The sequence below is a fragment of the Erpetoichthys calabaricus genome, chromosome 4, assembly GCF_900747795.2.
Source record: "Erpetoichthys calabaricus chromosome 4, fErpCal1.3, whole genome shotgun sequence".
NCBI classification, from domain to species: Eukaryota; Metazoa; Chordata; class Cladistia; order Polypteriformes; family Polypteridae; genus Erpetoichthys; species Erpetoichthys calabaricus.
In genome coordinates, this window is record NC_041397.2 from 224166690 (window position 1) to 224186896 (window position 20207).

The 20207-nt window shown below is 38.6% G+C and overlaps 1 protein-coding gene across 2 annotated transcripts in view; it reads left to right on the forward strand.

The window, feature by feature from the left end:
- clns1a (chloride channel, nucleotide-sensitive, 1A) overlaps nt 1-19811 on the forward strand; it is a 37736-nt gene extending 17925 nt beyond the window's left edge. Inside the window, exons 4-7 of one of the 2 annotated variants that reach the window (XM_028800370.2) lie at nt 3397-3507; nt 10069-10242; nt 12955-13021; nt 19479-19811. In XM_028800370.2, the coding sequence (XP_028656203.1) occupies nt 3397-3507; nt 10069-10242; nt 12955-13021; nt 19479 (353 nt within the window). In that variant the 3' untranslated portion in view covers nt 19480-19811. Of the gene's footprint in view, nt 1-3396; nt 3508-10068; nt 10243-12954; nt 13026-19478 lie in introns of those variants that run through there. The other variant, XM_051926835.1, reaches the window with a different exon arrangement.
- Nucleotides 19812-20207: the final 396 nt, after the last annotated feature.

Consider the following 20207-nt stretch of genomic DNA (forward strand, 5'->3'; position numbering starts at 1 on the left):
GATGGAGTAACAGCTGAACAGACTTGAAAGACCCCAAGTAGTGCATAGTAGCTAAGTCCTAGGATGGAATAAAGGAGCGCTCTGAGAATATGTGGAGAAAAAATGTGTGCAGCTAGTTAAAGGGTCATTATACTGTGCAATGTATAGAGCAGTGAACACAACTTGCAAAATAAAATGCATAGCATAAGATACACATGATACACAAATGGTGAGTCCATGCATAAACGTATTAAACAGTAATCATACTCTGCAATTTATAGTCCCACGTTAACACCAGAATCCCTGAAGCCTACGAAAATATATGTAATGCCTGGCCACTTTAAATTCCTCCACACATTCTCATCAGCATTGTTTTGCAAATGTGTCAGTTACCACAAGCCTGCTTACTCATCCCCTACTAAGGCAGCTGAATTCATGTCAGATGCAAAGTTCTCAGAGCTGAAGTCTGATTATCTGGGAGTAAGGTGTCTGTAATTGTATTAGGTAAATAATATACAGTACACCCCTGAAATTCATGGGGTTACGTTTCTAGAGCACCCACGAATTGTGAAAAACCACGAATTTTGGATGTGGTTTAAAAAAAAAAAAAAAAGCCTATAAATGCCTATTTTTATAGTTTAAACCCTAAATATGCCCCCAAAACACTTTAATTTAATTTCAAACTCAGTTTAACAAATTACTTTAAAAAAATAAAAAAACATGTAAAGGTAAACCCGTATACTGTACAGTACTGTACTGCTATGTCTCCTGCAGTGCTAGAATGTAAAATGTCAATGTTGCCTCTATATATGCTGTAATTTATGTAAGCACGTTTGCTTTGGTATGCACTGTCGTTTTTTCTTTGTTATGAGTAGAGTGAATATGTAATAAGTTAATAAAAATACAGTAAAATGCTTTGCGAGCGGATTTAAGGTGGGCTGGGTTTACAAGTTTTTTCAAAAGCTTTGGTAATTCTAGTGTTAACAGTTGCAAGTGACGATTAAGCTGGATATATGTTGATTTGGATGCTTTTGAGGGGCAAGTATTGCAACAATCACTAAGACCAGACAGGCAGGCAGGCACCATACATGGTGAGTCTTTTCAGCCCTCAGACTAACATGTATTTTTTTTTTTTCTTCATAACAGAACAGGTAAGTCATTTACCGTATTTTTTTTGCACCATAAGACGCACTTTTTTTTCCCCAAAAGAAGGTTGGAAATGTCTGTGCGTCTTATGGAGCGAATATTGCGTCACAGACCATGATGTGTATTACCTGACAAAAGTCGACATCCAGGGGTAGAGGGCGACAAAACTCACTGTTACGTTACAGGCATTCCCTCTGTGCTTGGAGGAATGTTACTTATTGACTCGGCATCTAATCCTTACTTGTGCGTGAGTTGCGAAATGTAAACAATGGCAAGATGGCATCGACATCTCATGAGGGAGCGAAGCGAGTGCAGAAAACAAATGTTTTGCGCATTATCACTGAGTCGGACTTTTGTTGAGAGTGATCAGGAGATCGAACAAGAGAGTGAGGAACTGGCATCAGCTGATCGGGACACCAGCCGATGCCGCCCCAGCTGAGCGCATTCGTGCACCTATTGCAAGGTTCGTGTGGGAGGAATACCTAGACATTGATCCGTGAGAGCCAAACTGGCTACCGGACTTCACAAGACAGTATGGCTTGCTGTTGGACTCGACAGATTACCAGCTGCTGGACTACTTCAGGCTGTTCTTTCCTGAAGCTGCCTTTCAGCTACTGTCAGACGAGACAAACAGGTATGCAGAGCAATTTTTTGAATCGAGGGCTGTGCTTGCACCACATTCTCGTTTTTCAAACTGGAAACCCACAACAAAACACGAGATGAAGGGCTTTGTGGCATTACAAATATAGATGGGACTAGACTGGCGATATAACTTCAGGGAGCATTGGTCCAAATGTGCTTTGTCCCCTGGTGGCTTTGGACAGGTTATGCCGCGTGATGATAGGTACGTGCTCCTGCAAAGTGATTGTGAGCATAAATTCTGACACTAGCGATGAGGAGTTCTTGGGGTTTCCATAAAACTAGAAGAGTGCTTGAACCTTAAAGTCTCTCCTTATTTGTTAATGACAGTGATGATGTTTAATACCGCTGTTGAATTTACATGGTTGAAATATTATTCTGCTATATTTTATTAAACATATTAGTACACCATTTGGTTCATAATATTTTTCTTCTTGTTTTCCTCCTCTAAACCTAGGTGCGTCTAATGGTCAGGTGCATCTTATGGTGCAAAAAAATATGGTAATCTTAGCACACCAATGGAGACTTCCCCAGTGTTAAGTACCATGTGGAAAGCCACAAAAAAACAACAAATAAAGACAGAAAAGAAATGGGACAGGTCATAATAACTGTCTTATCCTCTTCCCACATGCATTTGGGATGATAGAGGGCCGTAATCTGTCGTGGATCTGCTAACCTCATGGTAGACGTTTGGGATATTCTCCCCTGTACAGTACATTAATCCTCAGAGCTCTGGACTCTAGCCTCCAAGATTGCTTTGCTGCCTACAGTCTCTTACTTAACTCCCTTAAGATGTGTATTTCCTTCATCCAACTTCTGTCATCCTCCCTTGGGTCCTCCTCTCTCATGCTTCTAGAAATACCAGACCACCAGGTAATGGTAGCACTCCTTTATACTGCACCTAGGCTGCAAATTGCCCAGCCACTGGATAGTGCTTTATCATTTATCCTTTGTATGTGGTATTTTTGTCATATGGTTTGTTTTGCAACTTTTGTTTGTAACACTATAAAAGGCATAGACCTGTAATGCTTTACTAGTTGTGCTCATTTCATGCTCCATGCATATTCCCTCTGCACATTTGTCAGGGTTCGCTTTTGTTCATGTGGTCCACTTTGGTGGTGAGCTGGTTCAGACTGATGGAGTAAAAGCTGGACAGACTTAAACCCAAAGTAGTACATAGTACAGCCAGGATGTGAAAGGGAAATATTGGTGTTGCTTTAGGCTCTATCCAGGAGCCAATAGGTCAAGTGCATAGTTTAACCTGTTTAACTGCTAATTAAACCAAGCAATAAAAAAGGGATTTTGGCCAGCTTTGCACCTTTGACTTTGGGGAACATTTATTTTCTTGATACTCATGCTGATGTGCTTGCTTTTTATATAAAAAAATACTTAATTTGATAACGTCTTAAAATGCTGTATCAGCATAAATCTAACAATGTTGTATCATAGGTAAGGTAAATTCTAAGTTGTTAATGCATAATATACTATAGAGGTTTTATTTTGAGAAAAGTATATTTTAAATTGTAAAAGTAGGCAAAGAAACAAAGCTAAACTAAACTTTTATTTGGATAGCTGTATTTATTTATATATAGTAATTTTTTTTTATTTTATTTTATTTTTTTATTAATACAGTAGAACCATTGTTCTCTGCCATGTGTGACTGCCAGGCTCTGCATCCTGATCCAGATGATGAAGACTCTGATGACGATTTTGAGGGAGACGAGTATGATGTTGAAGAAGCAGGTGACCTCATTTGAAAATTGTTTTATAGTGCCTATGTATTGGATGCTTTGTTGACAAAACTTTGGTATGTTGATGTTGTTTGATAAGAGCCATGAAGCCTAGTCTGTTTGTAGCTGTGTATTTTTGATATTTTATTGCTTTTCTATTTAAAGGAATACTCCACCCAAAAGTTTTTTTAGTATGTTACTTACCCATGTAGTTGTAGTGAAAGACGAGAAAAATTTAAAATCTCTTGTTTTCATGGAGTTAGGAGATAAAAAAGTTTGATGTAATACAAGCCAGTAGTGACCAATGCTGTACAATATCAATTGATGTAAAAAGCACCCGTGGACAAAAGAAAATTCCACATTACTTAAGCTGAATTATCCACATGCCAATTATTCAGTTGTATGCTCAAAACATGCAAAATACATGCATTTTAGCTAAATTGTTAAATACAGTAGACCCCCGTGAAGTCGCAGTTCAGAGTTCGCAGCCTTAGTCGTTCGTGGATTTTTCCTTAGAACCTAACTAATAATTGTTAACGGAAACCACAGATATCCTCCACAATTTTTTTTATGGCTTTTTTCGTGTCGATAGATACTTTATTAATCCCAAGGGGAAATTCTGAAATACTGCACTGTAGAGAGAATAGGAAGCAACCATAGAGGAAAACGTGGCTTGGGGTGGTGAAAGTAGCCAATATGAGAGCGTTGCACTCTACTAGAATTTGAAACTGCAACTCCCAGCAGTCCCTGCAGTGGCTCTGATTGGTCTTCTGCTGAGGGTGCAGGGGCTGTTGGGGACAAAGGATGTCAGCGTGGCTTTTAAAAAGGGGGCCAGAGACCAAAAGAAAAAAAAAAGTTTTTGTAATTTGTGTTTCAAGTTCCTGTCTGTCTGCCTTCTGTTGGGTTATCTGTACTTATTCGTTTTGTCCTGGATCATTTCGTTGTTGGGGTCTGGATTGTCTGCCGTCTCCCCGTGTACATGAGGACTGTAAGTGGATTTATGGCTATCCTGTGAAGAAAGGAGCACTCCTGAACCCGTCTTCACCATTTCAGGAACTACCGGTAGGACTATCTTTACATTCCCATTCAACGTGCGGAGCTCTGTACTATCTATGTTCATCATTAAATTTCATCTGTTGCCGTTTTTCATGGACTTTACTGTGTGTGTTTTGTTGGTGCTTTGTTGTATTTAATGTATAATCGGCGTAAGGGGAACAGGGGTGGTATCGTTGTTTTCATTACATTCTTTATTTGCTGTTTGATTACCAGTTTGCTTTGTTTTTGTCTCTGTTTGCGAGTGCGTGCGGGTCGGGCCAATGCTGGGTGCGTCCCTGGAATCTCCACCATAAAAATAAATAAATGAAAGTGAATGTTAGCGGCACTGGACTGCTACAGCATTATTCATTTCTCCTTGCTGCTTATTGACTGCTGCCCTGTGACACATCTCCAGCTGAGTGTTCTCGTGTTTTCCGTTTTGTTCTTCTTAACCCTTAAACCGCTGCAACCGGCTATAGTCGGTTTCCAGTGCAATTTACCAGCACGCCGGAGCTGATCAGTCAGTGCCGTACATTCGTTGAGCAGCCAGCTCATGACCACTGCCGGCCCCTGCAGCACTGCAGCCTCACTGTCTCAGGGATTCAGCCACTGCACTAGACTAGCCTGCAGGCATCAGCGTTTACCTCTGTGTGCTTGCGTGCAGGCAGTTCAAGCCCAGTTGGCTTGGTGATTTATGAATTTCATCAATTGGAATCAGTTGCACCTTGTACATATTGTTCCAGTAGTTTTTTTTAATAGTTTTTACAGTTCATTGGCAGTGTGTAAAATGATCAGTGTTGCAGTAATTGTGATGCTCTTTGCATGAAAAAAAATGTGTTCCATTAAAATTTCACTTTTTCTTTGTGAATTGTGACATTTATTTAAAAAGTGCAGCAAACAAAGTATTTAGCGTCTAGGGATGCATTAACCCCCAAGTATGTGGCAGTTTAAGGGTTAAAGGCTCCAAGATGCTGCCAAAACACCCTGCAGCTTCTAAGGCTTCTGGCAATGAAAACACGCTTGCATGAATTACAGTACATATAGCGGTGACGTCGGTATTTTACATTCTAGCACTGCAGAAGACATAGCAGTAGTGTACAGTATACGGGTTTACCTTTACATTCTTTTTTTAGGTAAAATATTAAGGTGAGTTTGAAATGAAATTAAAATGTTTTGGGGGCATATTTAGGGTTTAAACTATAAAAACAGACATTTTTTTTAACCACATCCAAAATTCGTGGTTTTTCACAATTCGTGGGTGATCTAGGAACGTAACCCCCAAGAATTTCTGGGGTGTACTGTATACACTTATGGAAAAATCAGTGCACATCATATTCATAAAGTCTCATGGGATTGCCTTTTTGAATTAAAGACAGGACTATAGAACTCTAAACTTTTCTCAATCAATTCTAGTGAGTAAGTGGGTGGAGTGTTCCTTTTAATTACTATTTTTATTTGCACAGACAGTTATGCAAATAATGTGTACAGAATCTTTTAAGGATGCATTTTAATTTGCAAATAGAATTGTTTATTGGACACTATTTTATGACTATTCCAGGTGCATGAGTTTTTTTTTTTTGTTTTGTTTTTTTTTTTGTAGAGGTAGTATTAAAAGATGCAAAAAAATTCCTTTGTTTTAAAACAACCTGGTTTCAATACAAAAAAATCTCAAAGTCAGAAACAAATTAATTTCTTGCAAAATCTCTTCAGTAAATTTAACTTGCAGAGGGTCACGATTACTGTATTGCTTGTGACCCGCTTTATGTGGATTGGGTCTGTCCAAGGTGCGGATAAAGCCATAATCTGTGGAGTAAGGTCACTGTCAAAAATACCTAGTAATAATTTATGTCAAATTTACATTTCACACGTGTCAATTATGCTTTTGCTTCTGAAAATTATGCTCGCATTTCAGAAAGTCATGCTTGCTCCTAAAAAAAAAGTACACTTATGCTTCTGAAAATTACGAGTTCTTAGGCGAGAGCAAACTATTAAAAATACGCCTTTGGACACACAAGCCATTCTCTGTTGAGAACTAAACACTCGTTTTTTGTTACTACACATATGCCACAAATGTAGAATGTTGGAGTTCTTTTTGGCAGCAGTCGTACTCCATACTTCGCCCCCTTACAGTGGCTCCAAAGGGCAAAACGCAAAATACAAAATAAAATCAACACAATAAAATTAATCAAACCATGACAATATACAATTAACAATACAAAGTGACAGCACGAAATTAACAAATTAATGGCAGCGCATTTTAAACTTTACATAACGTCTTAGTCGGGTGTCCAGATGTTTGTTATATGTGTATAGGAAAGCGAGATGTTGCGGAAGGCTCCCAGCTTTTGGATTTCGGCACTCATGGTCATAGATTTGGAGTTGGCGTGGGAGGCATGGAATTATGGCACCACCACCACAAGCCCCCCGGAGGATTTGAATGTATTCAGAACAGACATAAAGGACTTTACACAATAAACTACTGAAGTAGCCCCCTCGTGACGGCACTGCTTTTCAGTGAGTTCCTTTATTTTTCTCTGTGCCCATTAAATATAACAGAAATCTCATTCATCAGATTACAGTGTGCCAACTTTGCCAGTCAGTATGTAACCTTGTTGGGACATGAAAAACTCTACTGAAATTTTAAAAAAGCGGTCATCTTCTCACAAAGTTATTAAAATTAGGGTGATCCAATGCCATTTAACCTTCTACAATGGCAATTGAGTATCACAGTGAAACCTATTTATTGGACAGGGCAAGTTTGCCAGCCAATTTAACCCATGAACTCACTCACAACATAAAGGAATCTTGTCACAAAGCTTTGAAAATATGCATGGCAAAATGCTGCACAACCCTCTACAGCACCTTTTAAACATCAGAGTTAATCCTAGTCATTAAAAATGGCAATGTGACAAATTTGCCAGTCAGTTTGAGATGGGTAGTCACATTGGTCTATGCAAAACTCAACTGTAACTTAACAAAGGCATCTGTGTTTTCACAGAACTACTGTAGCCCAATGCCATCTAACCCTCTGCAGTGCCCATTAAACATCTAATTGCATTCAGTAGATATGAGAATGTACCAACATTGCCTGTCAATTTGACTCATGTACCCAACTCAGATTTAACAAACGCATCTGTCTTGTCACAAAGCCACGAAAATGAGGGCTGCCCAACATCACCTAACGCTTTGCTGTGCCTATTAAACATCAGAGTACATAATATTCATTAGATATGACAGTGTGCCATGCTAGTCATTGAGCTGGGCAAAACTGAGCTGCCATTTAACAAAGGTACCTGTCTTGTGAGAAAACTTTGTAAATTAATTTGGTCAAGTTTGACGTAACGCCTTTGTATCCGGTCAGGTATAAAATGTGGAAAACTAATTTTTCTTTTTTTTTCAAATAAAGGGCCCATTTTAGTGATGCACATTAATATCATTTTATGCTGCAGAATATTTTGACTGGCTCTTAACGTTGAATAAGTAACTACTTTGCACAGGTTGTGTAAAAAAGAAACTGGCTGGAAGCGAATAACTTCAGTCTCAAGTGAAACGGTCACGTTCCCCCTTATCTCTGGGGGGGTTATGCCAGACCTCCTGGAGACTCGCAGGTTAAGTAAATAGAGGGTCCAAAGGCACATTTCCGTGATGGATTAGCATCACAGCCAGGGATGATTGCCCACGGATGTTCACTAAATGCAGCTAGGGAAAACTCTAGTCCCCGAGACCTCCAATTAGATCACAAACACGCTACACTGAGGCAGCAAATTGAACCGAAAACCAAAGCCTTAGCCCGTATATATGGAGTAGGATCACTGTCACGAATAACTCCATCATTCCACCTTTGTGGCACATGTGTAGTAACAAAAATAGATTGTTTCTTCTTCGATTGAGAATGCCTTGTGTGTCCAGTGATGAATTTTTGACAGTTTGTTTACGCCTAAGAATTGTACTCCTTACTTTTAGGAGCGCAACTGCAGTTGACATGTTTGAAGTCTATCACTTTTTATTGCCTTTAACTATTACTGCAAACTGGGAATCTACACTCTTGCCACATTGTTCTGATTGTACTAACTGTTTCATAGCATTTTAACAAGCACAGGACTGATTTATCTTGCTTGCAACAATACTGCTAAACAACATTTATTAACTTTTTTCATAATGTATGCCCATTATTAGATAAATGTGTAACTGGAATACAAATCGCTGTTATAAGTGACAGCATGATTTGTTTTATATTGCAGATTAAATGAGTAGTTGAATAAGTGTATTTATATCTGCAGGCTATACATGAGTTAGTAATAGTAGTTAGGTGCCGCTGTGAGTGGCAGCCTTTCCAGCAGCTCCATATAGGACTTTATCTTCTTTATCTTTCTACCTTTTTCTCTATCTCTCTGATCACTCCTACCACTTTCTTTTATGTGGACTCGTTTCCTGGACACTTTTTACTATTTGGACATGGATTTTTACACGCCGAGACTCCTCTATTCAGGTAGTCAACTTCTAGCGCTGAGAACAAAGGCTCGTGCCGGTGTGGTTCCCTATTTACCTGACGAGTTAAGAAGATCGTATCGTGGCAGCAGAGCCGGCGCTAAGCTAAAGGCTAAGCGGCTAGCGAGGAAGTGGCAATACAACCCTTCGGTGCCTTCTGTGATCCTGGGAAATGTGAATTCACTACCAAATATGATCGATGAATTGGCTGCGCTAGTGGAAAATGTCAGGACCTACAGAGAATGCTGTGTTTTTGTGAAATGTGGCTAACAACTAGCATCCCAGGTGCTAACGTGGAGCCAGCCCGGGTATAGCACAGTTAGAGCGGACAGACACGCAAATACCTGCGGAAAGGAGGAGGACTCGCTCTCTATGTGAATACAAGGTGGTGCAACCCTGGACATGCAAACGTCAAAGTCTCTACTTGCTGCAGGAACATCGAACTGTTGGCCGTAAGTCTGCGTCCCTATTACTTGCCCAGATAGTTTGGACACGTCATTGTTGTTTACATCCCTCCTTGCGCGGACGTGGAGATAGCATGTGACATCATCCACTCTGATGTTGCTAAACTACAAACACAGCACCGCACTCTGGAGATTTTAACAATGTGATGCTGGACAAAACATTACCTGCCTTCTCCTAGTATGTTGATTGTAACATCCAGGGAAATAGGATTATTGACCTACTTTATGCAAACGTTAAGGACGCATACAGCGCCACCATGTGGGGGGGGTAAACGTTAACATTATACAAAGTTATTGTCTGTTATACCTGCCTCGCACTCTCCACCTTGCACTGCATTTTTATCACTCTTTAATTAATATTGTTTTGATCAGTATGCTGCTGCTGGAGTATGTGAATTTCCCCTTAGATAGATACTTTATTAATCCCCATCTGTCTATCTGGATGTAGGACATGTGGAATGTGTCTGTATGTTCTATGTGTCATGTCTGATCTCTGTATTCTTCATTATCAAATTTGTAGTGTTTTTGTGTGTATGTGCCAGTTGTTGCACTAAACAGGTGGGTCTTTTTTGTTTTGTAATCACTAGAACAAAGCCATGGTGACATTCCTACTTTCTACACTTACGAGGAAGGCCTTTCACATTTAACCTCAGAGGGTCAGGCAACCCTGGAGAGATTGGAGGGTATGTTGGCAGAGTCGGTTGCCCAGCAATACCACATGGCAGGTGTGAGGACAGAAACTACTTCACCTGAATTTGATGGTAAGATGCTTGTCTGCTGTTCTACTCTAATCTATTGTAGTAGTACAAGGATGGAACAGATGCCACAATAATGTGTGGGGCACCAGCTTTGTCATGCATGTTTAATAAATTAAAAGGAAATATGCCAAAATTAAAGAGGTGGTCTATGCTGCCAAGCACTGCTCTTCCAGAGCATAATGAGTTTCCCCCGAGTTCTGTCACATGGGAAGTGTTTGGTCCAAATGACAACCTTCTTCTGGTTGCTGGTTAAGAAATCTCCGTTCCTGGAAGGGGCAAAGCTTAGATTGCCTGTCTGTGTGGCTTCCTGCTTCCTCTGCCATGTGTGTCTCAGAGCTTTGGGTGAGAAGAGAGAAATTGTTAGCGTTAGCATCCCTTCCTATCCCGGAGTGGTATCACTTACTTTGACTGAGCCGTTCAGGTATCCCTTATGTAAGCATGCATGACACTGTTCTCTCAAAAACAGCATTGTGACACACTATGGGTCCACCTACTACCATATATCATTTTGTTATTTGCTGCTACACTCCTAAGTCATGTGTGTCTTTGTTTTTGGTCTGTTGCATTCCAAGAACCTGTTCATAGTTGGAACAGAAGATCCATTGTTGTATCTGCTTGATTCAGTTAAGTTGCAGGTGTATGGCTGTAATCAGGCCCGGATGGGTAACAGCCCATTGCAAGGCACACTCTTGCACCCACCAACACTCTATTTATATGGGTACAATTTATACTTCCCAATCAATCTAATACATTCTGTTTTATGTAGGACAAAAATTGTAATGTCCACAACTACAGACCTGGGGAGAATGTACAAATTCCATATAGACAACATCCAGGCCACTCTGGAGTTGTGAAGCAACAACACTAATCACTGCACCCTCCTTGCCAGCTAGAGTAGAATTTTAGATCCTTTAAATGCACAGGTACCCTGAAGCAGACACCAGGAGTATAAGTGTCCCTTAAGACACATTTGCTCATGATTAAGCAATTTGGTATGTTGTTTACATTTTAAAATTACTTTTCAGTGTAAACAAATGCAGTGTAAAAGAATGATTGTAATTAAATCCAAACCTAAGACAATTTCACCTTCTGTACAAAAAGTAGTAGGAAACAGAGACAAAGTTTGTAGCATCAAGGTAAAAAATCAGCACAACGGGAGCAAATTCCAATGCCTAGTATAGAAAAACAACATCTAACAAAACAAGAATTGAACCCCCACCTGAGGCAGCCTTTACCTTAGACTGCAGTAAGATGTATCATTAAAATATTTGTACTATAAATGAATGGTTCAGTAGGGTTTGATTTCCAACGTGACTATTGTCTGTGTGGAATTTGTGTACAACAGAACATCAAAACATCTTATGCAACATGCTTAGTGAGGACTTCTGTTGCCGGAGAGGCAGGAATGTATGTTGCAAGTGCTGGATGGCCTCTGCTTATGCTGTTATCTGCTTTATCTTTACGTGCTGTAATGCTTGAACTACTGTCCCTATTAATGCCAAACCATTTGGAAATCTAAAATATTTCTCTTCTGATTCATGCTGAATATTTTTTCTCATATTCATCACCACAAGCAACATGGGTGGGGTTGACGTAGAAGCATTTAAAACGCTGGAGATTTTCCAGATTTTATTTAACATTCAGAAGTTGTAAATAATCAAATGCTGAACATCTGCATTGGTTTTTGCATCTGTCTTAAAATCTGCATTGAAACTTCAATACATTACCCAGCCCTATGAGCCAGTACAGTAATCCCTCCTCCATCGCAGGGGTTGCGTTCCAGAGCCACCTGCGAAATAAGAAAATCCGCGAAGTAGAAACCATATGTTTATATGGTTATTTTTATATTGTCATGCTTGGGTCACAGATTTGCACAGAAACACAGGAGGTTGTAGAGAGACAGGAACGTTATTCAAACACTGCAAACAAACATTTGTCTCTTTTCAAAAGTTTGAACTGTGCTCCATGACAAGACAGAGATGACAGTTCAGTCTAACAATTAAAAGAATGCAAACATATCTTCCTCTTCAAAGGAGCAAACAAATCAATAGGGCTGTTTGGCTTTTAAGTATGCGAAGCACCGTGGCACAAAGCTGTTGAAGGCGGCAGCTCACACCCCCTCCGTCAAGAGCACAGAAAGAGAGAGAGAGAGAAAAACAAGCAAGCAAAAATCAATACGTGGCATTCGAGCTTTTAAGTATGTGAAGCACCGTGCAGCATGTCGCTTCAGGAAGCACCTGAACAGAAGGTAGCAACGTGAAGATAATCTTTCAGCATTTTTAGACGAGCGTCCGTATCGTCTAGGTGTGCGAACATCCCTCCTGCTCAATCCCCCTACATCAGGATCAGAGAAAGTCAGCGCAAGAGAGACAGAGAAAAGTAAGTTGGGTAGCTTCTCAGCCATCTGCCAATAGCGTCCCTTGTATGAAATCAACTGGGCAAACCAACTGAGGAAGCATGTACCAGAAATTAAAAGACCCATTGTCCGCAGAAATCCGCGAACCAGCAAAAAATCCGCGATATATATTTAAATATGCTTACATATAAAATCCGCAATGGAGTGAAGCCGCGAAAGGCGAAGCGCGATATAGCGAGGGATCACTGTTTTCAATCTGTGTGTTGTTTTTTTTTTAACGATCTTGTTAGGTAAACTGGGTGAATAATTTTTTTTTTTTTCTAAATAATTTTTCTTTTTTGCTTTTTCCCCCCACCTAGATGGCATGGAGGTGGATACAGGTACAGCAGAGGCCGGACAGTTTGAAGATGCAGATGTTGATCACTGGTAAGGTACATTCCTCGTGATCAATAAACTGCAATCATGGGGTCATTTATATAAAATATTTCTATCAGTATTATGAACTACTGCACAGTCTAGATTTTTTCTTATTTCAATTACAACCCTAACTTAGAATATGTTGGGACAGTATGGAAAATGAAAATAAAATCAGAAAGCAGTGATTTAAAAATTCACTTTGACTTGTAATTCATCACTAATCTTATAAAGACAAGATATTAATGTTTAGTCAGGTTAACTTTATTTTCTTGTAAATAAATATCTATTCTTTCCATTGGGAGCCTACAACACATTCCAAAAAAGTTGGAATGGGTCAATTTAGGGCCAGTAATGAGTTTAAAAAAAAAAAAAAAAAAAATGATGATGATGTGAGTAGAAACAGATGATGTTTAACTGGTGATTGTAATCATACTTTGTTCTCCAGAAAAAGCCTAGTCCTTTGGTGATCCTTGGCAAATTTTTGTTCCTATTTTCCCAACAAATGCATGAGAAAATTATTCAGTAGTTTTAAAAACAATGTTTTTCAAAGACGGTTCAGACATTATTTGGGTATTTCACCTTCAATGGAGCATAATACAATTTAAAGGTTCAAAGAACCTGTAGAAATTATGATGCGTAAAGGGCAAGGGTACAAACCTAAGCTGATAGATAGCCTGTGTTCTCAGATCCCTTGGAGGCACTGCAACAAGAACAGTCATTCATTGATAATTAATACAATCTCAGGAGTACTTTGGCAAACCTTTATTACGTAACACAGTTCAGATATATGCACAAATTTTTGTACATCCGTACTGTGCCAAAAGGAAGCCATATTTTAAAGGTCTCTGTTGAATTCTCTGGGCTATGAGACATCTGGGGTAGACCATCACACAGTGGAACCATGTATTGTGCCTGGACTGATTGATGTTTCAGGTCTTTGTTAGAAGAAATGCATGTTGTGTCCTTTGGAACAAAGTAGAAAAGGACCATCCAGACTGCTACCAGGTTGTTACACCTGAAATTATTTTCTCTCACCTAAACATTTATTTATTATTGTGAGAAGAAAAGGCAATGTTACAAATTGGCAAAATCTTTACTGGCCCAAGTTTTTTTGGGGAATATGTTACAAGTATCAAAATTAAATAAGTGCTAATTTTTACAAACAGTAAAATTCATTAGTTGTAACATCAAAAAATGAGCTGTTAAATTATTTTCAGATAAAAGATCCTTTACTATTTATTAATCCCTGCGTTCTGCTTTTATTTGTATTTTGCTTACTGTCCCAACTTATTATGAGTTGGGGTTGTATATAGAACAAAAAATATCTGTACAAGCATATCTTAATTTATATGTATTTATTTGAATCAAAAAGGCATCTGCCAGTGTCCGTTTATACCCTTTTGACAGGCCCTGTAGCCAATGTACTCGCCAGTTCATAGCTACTGCCCCGTCAGTACACACATTAATTGTATAATTTCCAGTCCAAATCAATGTCCTGCAAAAATATGACTAATTTGTCTTCCTTGTAAGCTTCTTGCAAAACAAAGCATGCCAGTTTTTGTCAGAATTTGTAAAATAAGGCTTGTTGTCCCTCCCTGCTAACCGCGCAATGCCAATGAATGAATCAACAGATAACTGTCATACTTCTTGTTTGAGTTTATCCACCACTTGGTCAGCAATATTAAGGAAGGAAAATATACAAGTGGAATCCCATTATAACGAAACTCATGGGACCATAAAAATGTTTTAACAGAAATTTTGTTATAATTAATAATTTGGAAAATACATTTTATTGTGACCAGGGTAACCATCTCTAATGGTAGCGGCGCAAGGACAGCTCTATAGCTGCCCTGCTGCATCTGGTAAATAGTAAACCAAGGGCAAAGTAATTGATTGTTCTCTATAGGATCAGGCTTATTACATAACAGGCTTGTTGAATAATGTTTAGAACATTTAACATCAGTCTAAATGCTCTTCCTCACACTCTCCCGATCTCTGTTCTCCAAATCACGTCTTCTAGAGTGGTGATTCCAAGCTACTGGTTGTTTTTCTAGTCTGAAGATGGTAACTAAAGCAGGACAATTGCTCGTGTTGCAGCTCCTAATTTGTATGAAGTCTTGAGGATGTACCTGCCTTCTCTATACAGTAATTAAGTACCTGTATTTTCCTTGAAAACCTGAACTCCCCTTCTTGTCTCTCATGCAGCTCTGTGACCCAAGTTTGACAATACCTGTATAAAAAAACAGCACCTCTTAAACTGCAAAATATATTTTATTTGAAAACAAGACGTTAGATGTAACTTCTTTTTAATAGAAATACAGGTATGAAAATACAGAATGAAAACAAGACATTAGATGAAGATGAAGGTGTGATTCCGAATGCTTTTGCCATGTCATTTTTCATCATTCCGAAATCAACTTTTTTTAGGATTGTTAATTTTGTTTTCAGTGTAAACTGATGCTGTTTCTGACTTTTTTGTTCTTCTCAAAGAAAACTATGAGAAGCGCTATGAAACTCGGAACAGTATGGTATCCCCATGACACAACTACCCAGGCGGAGGCTAGGTGTAGTACTGACTAAATTTGGCTATACCTGTATGATGTTGCGCTGAGACTGCCAGAGGTTGGAAATTTTGCAACAGCCTATTGCAGGTTTCCTATGACTCTGCACAGAAAGTGTAGGTTCAGCATTAAGTATTTTTTGCATCTCATTATTATCTTTGGTGATCATTTTTGGTCGAAAAAACATGTTATAACCCGAAATGTACATTTTATTCAAATGAAATTAGTTTAATATGAATGTGTCTCCGGGCCTACAAAAAGTATTAATCTGAAAATGTTGTTACTTCGGTATACGCTATATTGGAATTTGACCTATGAAATATATATTATGAATATGTGTGTTTATGTATGTATGTATACAGTATGTAAAGAAGTTAAGGTCTGTGATATGGTTTGCATATTTGTAGCTAGAAGTCCACAATGGGAGAAAATGAGCTTTTGACGACCTACTGGGTGTCATCATCAAAGGAAAAATTATTAGACACACAAGAATCAAAGGCAATATATAGAAAATAAGGGGGGTGGATTAGTAAGATGGGGTTCGGAGGGCATTGATCATAAAGTAAAAACTATTTTATGATACGTGATTCGTTTTTTCTCCCTTCGTGGATCTCCAGCTGCAAATATGCAAACTGTATCACAGACCTTCTCTTCCATTCATATATATATATATATATATATATATATATATATACATACACACACACAATGGGTACGGAAAGTATTCAGACCCCCTTCAATTTTTCACTCTTTTCCTCATTAATGTACACACAGCACCCCATATTGACAGACAAAAAAAAAGAATTTTTAAAATTGTTGCAGATTTATTAAAAAAGAAAAACTGAAATATCACATGGTCCTAAGTATTCAGACCCTTTGCTCAGTATTTAGTAGAAGCACCCTTTTGAGCTAACACAGCCATGAGTCTTCTTGGGAAAGATGCAACAAGTTTTTCACACCTGGATTTGAGGATCCTCTGCCATTCCTCCTTGCAGATCCTCTCCAGTTCTGTCAGGTTGGATGGTAAACGTTGGTGGACAGCCATTTTTAGGTCTCTCCAGAGATGCTCAATTGGGTTTAAGTCAGGGCTCTGGCTGGGCCATTCAAGAACAGTCACAGAGTTGTTGTGAAGCCACTCCTTCGTTATTTTAGCTGTGTGCTTAGGGTCATTGTCTTGTTGGAAGGTAAACCTTCGGCCCATTCTGAGGTCCTTAGCACTCTGGAGAAGGTTTTTGTCCAGGATATTCCTGTATTTGGCCGCATTCATCTTTCCCTCGATTGCAACCAGTCGTCCTGTCCCTGCAGCTGAAAAACACCCCCACAGCATGATGCTGCCACCGCCATGCTTCACTGTGGGGACTGTATTGGACAAGTGATGAGCAGTGCCTGGTTGTCTCCACACATACCGCTTAGAATTAAGGCCAAAAAGTTCTATCTTGGTCTCATCAGACCAGAGAATCTTATTTCTCATCATCTCAGAGTCCTTCAGGTGTCTTTTAGCAAACTCCATGCGGGCTGTCATGTGTCTTGCACTGAGGAGAGGCTTCCGACAGGCCACTCTGCCATAAAGCCCTGACTGGTGGAGGGCTGCAGTGATGGTTGACTTTTCTACAACTTCCTCCCATCTCCTGACTGCACCTCTGGAGCTCAGCCAAAGTGATCTTTGGGTTCTTCTTTACCTCTCTCACCAAGGCTCTTCTCCCCCGGTAGCTCAGCTTGGCTGGATGGCCAGCTCTAGGAAGGGTTCTGGTCGTCCCAAACGTCTTCCATTTAAGGATTATGGAGGCCACTGTGCTCTTGGGAACCTTAAGTGCAGCAGAAATTTTTTTGTAACCTTGGCCAGATCTGTGCCTTGCCACAATTCTGTCTGTGAGCTCTTCCGGCAGTTCCTTTGACCTCATGATTCTCATTTGCTCTGACATGCATTGTGAGCTGTAAGGTCTTATATAGACAGGTGTGTGGCTTTCCTAATCAAGTCCAATCAGTATAATCAAACACAGCTGGACTCAAATGAAAGTGATCTCAAGGATGATCAGAAGAAATGGAAAGCACCTGAGTTAAATATATGAGTGTCACAGCAAAGGGTCTGAATACTTAGGACCATGTGATATTTCAGTTTTTCTTTTTTAATAAATCTGCAACAATTTCAAAAATTCTTTTTTTTTGTCTGTCAATATGGGGTGCTGTGTGTACATTAATGAGGAAAAAAATTAATTTAAATGATTTTAGCAAATGGCTGCAATATAACAAAGAGTGAAAAATTGAAGGGGGTCTGAAAAATATATATAAAATATATATAATAATTTTATATAATCTATTTGGATGTTCTTGTTAAGCCTGCAAATGCTCAGTTTGTGTCCACATATCTGTTAATGGGGTTTTCATTTGATAGATAGCTCTCTGGCACATTTAATGTTCGTCCTAAATTTTACTTGCACTGCATCCCAGTTAAACATGTGTCCAGCTGTGTTGGTATGTGCATATATCAGAGACCATGGGTTGAGTCGTTCATTGGGATGTTCTTGTATATGTGTTGCAAGTGTTTTAGATGTTTGTCCCTTGTATACAGCTGGCAGTGTGGGGTGTGCGTGTGTGTGTGCATGTGTGTGTGTGTGTATATCTTTGTCTGTAAAGTAGCCAATTGGACTCATCTTCCTGTCAAAAGAGAGAGTGAGCAGGAAATCTCATCTGATGTAGATAGAATTTACAGAAAGAGTATTGGTGCACTGTTAGAATTTCAGAATTGTATTGAAAATGTATTTGCAAGTACAGTACCAAAATATCAATATTTTTGACAATACAGTGGGCAAGTGGAAGTCTCGGGTAATAAGGTTTTTTTTTTTTTGACATTTCAATGGTGTCTGCAAGGTAATAGTTGGGGTCGTTTGGCAGAGTCCATATATAGGATTCATTATTGTTTTTTCCTTGCATTACTAGAATGAAACCAGAGTCAAAGATACAAAATGAAACATAAATCAAACCTGGAAATCCAATCCGTAATTTTTACCATTTTTCCATGTTTGGACACTAGTCTGTCACAATGTCTTTCCTTTGATTGGTCAACTGTTCAGACTGTTCCCTTTGTACACAGTCACTTTTTGAAGTGCAGTTATGTCAGTATTGTGCTGTGTAAGTGGTCCCAAGATGCCGGTTGCCAATTTAAAAAAAAACAAAAAAAAAAAAAAACAGAACAATAAAGAATAAAACAAGAAGTAAAAATAAATAATATCTGAACAAAATGGAAATGTCAAAAATCAAATACTACTGCATTCCTGACAATTATGTCACACCATGGCAACAAACCTCAAAATGTAAATTAAATAATACATTAAAGCAACGAATTAGATTGGTGCCTTCCTCACAGTTGATTGTACACATGATATTTAATGCTATCCAGCCTACCCCTTCTCTCTTCTGAAGCAGCTGTTAATATAAAGCTTGTTTTTTTTAGACTGTTTGGGCAAACTTTCTGAAATTGTCATTTTTAGTTCTAGCATGTAGATGCCTTGTGCTGGTGAACATGTTTTAAGTGCATTACAGTAACGCCACCCCAGGATTGTTTTGTGTATAACTTGTCCAGTGGGAATTATCTTTCACTAATCAGGCTTATCACCGAGCAGCATCCTTTTTTTAAGTTTAGCTTAAAAGACCTAAAGGAGAAAGGGGGAGTATTATCTGGAGTCTTTCTTCCATATTCAAAGACATCTTGGGGCTACAAAGGTAAAACGTGAATTATTTTTCACTGTAATTCCAAACTTGTCAGACACTATATATAAATCCTGAATTTTCTGAGACCTTTTTAAAAGTCATTATTTAAAGTTTGTTTCAAAATGTTTACTTAAATTTTGATAATTCTGAGCCTTATTGATGATGTAGTTAATTTGTAATTTGTTACTCTGTTACAGATCATTTTGGCACTTGTACGAGTCACTGTTCAAGCAAGCAGAAGATGAAATGTTATTTTAAAGCCTGGAATTGGTGAGGGTCAGATATGAAGAGCACTCTCTTTGCCCACTATGAACTTTTTACACTTTTTGTATTTAACTGTCAAAGCCTTAAGTTGATTATAATTATTTGTATTTTATGTTGATCCTTGGAAAAAACAAATAGTATTCCCTACTTACTGATGGAAAGACTTCGTAAATAAAATAGTTTTTGTATTTAACAAGAAAACGCCTGCAGAGATGGATATTGTGAATATCAATCCTTGCTACCTTCCTGGGGACGGGTGATGAAAGGCAGAGTAATGGTTATAGTGACAGAAAGATACAGTGCTTTTATAAAAAAAAATTTTTTTTGGTGTGATGTTTAACACAGTTGCTGTAATGTGCTATATTTACTTTTTACAAAGTGATAATTGTGCAAAAGTATATGTGGATTATGGACATACTGCAACTGAAAACATGAGACATTGTATCAGTTTAGCATTGAAATATCTTCAGAAAGTTTTTAATTTAAGCTCAGATGTAGGTTAAGCAATTAGATATTTAATTGCACTACAGTGGAAAAAATGTCAGATAGCATGTTTACAATGAAAATAGCTAAATAAACTATAAATTTTGGTCTGAAATGGTTTTATTAGCTCAACCAGTTGAAAATGTAGTGGTAAACATGGTAACCAAATGACAGAATTT